At 37.1% G+C, this 4,283-nt stretch overlaps 1 protein-coding gene across 1 annotated transcript in view; it reads left to right on the top strand.

Annotated features, from left to right (window-relative positions):
- Positions 1-4,283, top strand: part of PATJ (PATJ crumbs cell polarity complex component) — a 153,681-nt gene that overhangs the window by 53,032 nt on the left and 96,366 nt on the right. Inside the window, exons 21-22 of the mRNA XM_009636168.2 lie at positions 1,815-2,186; positions 3,309-3,429. Coding sequence (XP_009634463.1) covers positions 1,815-2,186; positions 3,309-3,429 — 493 coding nt within the window. The remainder of the gene's footprint in view (positions 1-1,814; positions 2,187-3,308; positions 3,430-4,283) is intronic.

The raw sequence follows: 4,283 nt of genomic DNA, 5'->3' as shown, positions 1-4,283 counted from the left end.
AATATAGAAAATGGAAAAATCAATTTGTACAAAACACATGCAGAGGTATTTGCTTGTCTTTTCTTTTACCTTATGTATGACAGCTTTGGTAGTAGCTTAGAGCAGTAGTATAAAATTTCCATCCATTTTTCTTACCTGCTCATATAAAAGCCAAGAGTGGTGTGTCCTGATCGCTTCCACTCTTACGTACTAGCATAGTGCTGACAAAGCTGACTCAAAAAAAAAAAAGCCCAAAACCCCAAACCTCAAGATTTTATATGCTACAACAGTAGACTTTACTGTCATGTTTGCAGTATTCCCTGTTCCATTGGTAGTGTCTGCTACTGCAATGTAGCAGTCTGTGATTATATATACCTAACTGCTGTATCAGGCAATGGTGATACAAATTGCTGTGTGGTTCTGAGCTGTCAACTGGTTTATACAACAATGAAGTTGGTGCATCTGTTTGGAGTGTTTGGAGAATGATGCTGCAGAAGTGAAGTGAAATGAAATGAAGTAAAGATGAAGAGAATTAAAATCTCTTCAGACTGGGTGTTTTTTGAGATTGAGGTACACAGAGCAAATGGATTAAAGGAACATTTAATGCTTATGAAAAATGTGCTAATTTCTAGATGGCTAATGTTCTGCTTTCATGCCAGCTAGTGTTATTGCATTGTTTCCTTATGCTCTTGTTTGTCTCTGCTTTTCTCTCCTGCCTCTCATTTGAACTATTGCGAACATTTTGGCAGTGTCTGGGTGGTTTTTCTTCTGCATTTGTACAAACCTAACAAAACAAGATTCTGACACTAAAGGTCAGAAATAGTGAAGTATCTTGGGGAATCTGGGGGGGGAGGGGGGGGGCAGGAAGCAGAAAGAAAAACATTTTGATTGAGGACCCTTGAATCTGTACACTGGTTTCAGCGTTTGGGGTTTCAGTGCTTTGGAGATCAGGCCTGGGCGTACATACTTGGTGGCTCAAAGAAAAGAGAGGAAAAGCTTTCTGCGTGTGGCAAGCTTTCTGGTAGTGGTGCAAGGCATAAAATTTCAGCCACACCTGTGCAGACTTACTCCATGAGCACCCCATTTGGTTTAGAGAAGCATAGAGGCATAGAGTATTGAAAAAGAACTGTTGAGCAAGATCTTTCAGAGTGGGTTTAGAATACCTAGAATACCTTTTCTTTTTTTTTTTTTTTTTTTTTTTTTTTTTTTTTTTACTTCTTGCCCTGTGGTTTGAATTCAGTAGAAAGTTGATCACTCTTCTCTTTAAAAAGTAAGGGGGATCATCCATTTCCCTTCTCCCCCAGTTTAAAATATTGTATGGAATACCCAAGGGAGAGACCAGATGGCTTTTGTTTTGGTGGGTTTTTTGGGTTTTTTTAAATTGCTGATATTGTTGCGTAAGCAAACTCAGGCTGTTTTTATTTAATGTGGTATTGTAAGAAATGTATATACATTCATAAAGCGATAGCAGGTAAGTTTAAAGCACAGAGATACTTTAGCTGGATTTATAAAATTTTTTCCTGGTTTTTAGTATTATTTAATAATTCTCATTCCCTAACGTCAGTCCAGATTGGTTACTCTGAATGGCTGCAGCAATATCTAACCTGTGCAACTTAAATTTCTTTATATCTTAAAAAAAAAAATAATTACAATGCCTATTTTTGGTGTTAAAAGCTAAGTCAGAGAGGGTATGTTCTTTTAGAAAATGCAAGAGAGAAGATTTTCACTTTAAAAGTCAGGATGTACTTTTAATATGGGCCTAACATAAAATACAGTGTTAAAATAGTGACAAGAAACATAATGTAAAAACTATATTCCTGTAATGTTTTATGTAGGGTTTCAGAGATGAAACACCTTTTAAAGAAGAACTTGTTGATGAACCAAGTTTGGACTTGGGAAGGTCATTTCAGCTTTCTCAAAATGACAATGAGTATGAGAAGGAGTCCTGGGAGATGCATGAATTTCTGAAACCCAGAACAGAAGAAATGGATGAAGAACGGGAAATGTTGGTGGATGATGAGTATGAAGACAATTCAGACTTCCTGAAATATAGTGCATCGTGTGGACAGAAGGCAACTTTAGAGACGAACCTTGATACAGAACAATGGCCAAAGCAACTTAAGACTACTGAAGTACAAGACTTAAGATCCAGTATTAACTTAAGTCCAAAACAGTCCCTGGAATATCCATTCAATAAAGATCAAATGGTAAGGAATGCTGTGTTGGTGTCAGTGCTGTACCCTGACCATGGGACACATACCTCAAGGCAAATTCCAGACCTAAACTCTGTAAGGAATCTTTCTAGCGTTTTAATTACTAGATGAGATCTGGGTACCTCTAACGGACACCAGTCTATCCTTCTGTACATTTTCGAAGGTTCTTTTGGTTACTTAGTGTCTGTATGTTTAACTGCTTAAATGAGATATATGCGAAATACGGTTGGTGTATTTACAGGCATCCTGTACTTGCATCTTCTTTACTGTACCTGACTTATGGGCTCAGGGCTTTTTTACAAGCTGTACTAATATGGCACATGTCAGTAATAGCAGAATGTTACTTCATGGTTTTAATAGTCCAGGGGCTTCAGCAGCAATGTCAGTGAAGGAAACTCCCTCTTTTCCTCATTATTTTTAATCCAAATCAGTTGCTTGAGACAGATGATAGTGCAGTTGAGTGAAAAATTATATGGCAGAAGCAATTGTAACAAGCATACTGGTGAATGAAGGAGTAGAAGGAAACACAGCTTCAGGTAAATTGTGAAACTCTTATTTATGTGTCCTCAAATATTCTGAGAATTATTTTTTTTTCATTGGCATTGCCAAACAAAAAGTAATAATATCAGCCTTCCATGCACCAGCTTCTAAAATGTATGCTTTTATGTGAAAAAAATGAAGTGGAAAAGGATTTAATATTGAAGCCACAGAGAATTTCAGGTTTTGTTTGGCTTGTCCTGTTACACACTATGTACATAAACAGGCTAAAATGCAGCTTCTAGTGACAGTTTTATACCAGAGTGCACAATATTAAATTTATACATTTGTTACTTAAAAACAGCAAGTGAGCAAGAGTAAAGAACTTCTTGTCTGGATTACAGGCAAGTGGAAAGATACAGTTGCTTTATATTGCCATTGCATGCAATATTTTTCATACCTCTTCTTGATACAGTGCACAAATAAGTAGTTAGTATTTCATAGTTTTCTGAATAAATATGAATGCAATTGAGAAAATGTGAATGTTTGCTGTAAAAATCAACGTTCATGTCAAATACCCCTGTATGAGTTGATACCATTGCTTTCTAACTTTAATTACCCTTTTTCTTCTCTGTGAAGTGTGAAGAAAATGCTAGTATAAGTTCCGTATTTTCTGGAACCACAGCACACAGTGGCTACCAAAAAGACATATTTGATATTGAAACTACCCAGTCAGGAACGAAAACAAAGATGGATTTAGGTTTGTAAGAAGTTTTGTTTTTTTCTTTATCTTCTAATTTCATATTTACAAATTTAAATTTTATACCAAAACACAAATTCTTTCGAATGATAAAATATTCAGATGAAGATTCTTGCAGGCTCAAGACGGTCTGGCTTTAAACAAATTTCAGCTTCCTGATCTTGCTTCCTCCTCCAAATCTTTACCCACAGTTGTCACAAGTGATATTGAAAGTGGCTGCAGCTCTGTCCTGCCTGTGAAGAATCACTTTCTTCTGTGTAGCTAATGTCCCCAGTGGGACGCCAGGCATAAGTAAAATAGATCATGCCTGTAATTTCTGTCAGGACTTCGTCTGTCACTTTTGATTATATAGATTTTTGCACTTTAAAAAAAAAAAAAAAATGGTGACAGGCTCTGGAGGTAACTTTACCACAACCAAAATTTGCAAGTGAACTCTATGGTAAATAATTGCCCCATGTCTTGCTTTTGTAATCTGTGCTCAGGGGCAAAGTTTCTCCTTGTCAGATGGCCAGAGATGGATGGTTAGAATTTCGTAGATCATCAGGGAAATTTATCAATCTGCCCAAGATAGCATTCACTGGTTGGGAGAAAGGAGATTGGGTTGTTTCCTTTCTTTGTCACCTACCTGCATCTTGTACAGCAGACACTGTGTAAGCTACAGTGGCAGACTGACAACTCTTGCAAGGAGCTCTGGTGGTTCAATTAATGCTGATATTTATGTCACCAAAATTACATCAGTCTTCCCCAGCATGATGGGGTTCTGTGCTGGAGCAGGGCTTTGCACCGCTCTCCCTGCATAAAAGATGGATTCACTATTTCTAATCATGTGGTTTTGTGAGGAGTGTCTCTCATGT

Source organism: Egretta garzetta, unplaced genomic scaffold, assembly GCF_000687185.1.
Source record: "Egretta garzetta isolate BGI_Z169 unplaced genomic scaffold, ASM68718v1 scaffold163, whole genome shotgun sequence".
NCBI classification, from domain to species: Eukaryota; Metazoa; Chordata; class Aves; order Pelecaniformes; family Ardeidae; genus Egretta; species Egretta garzetta.
This window is presented reverse-complemented; position numbering and strand designations above follow the sequence as displayed.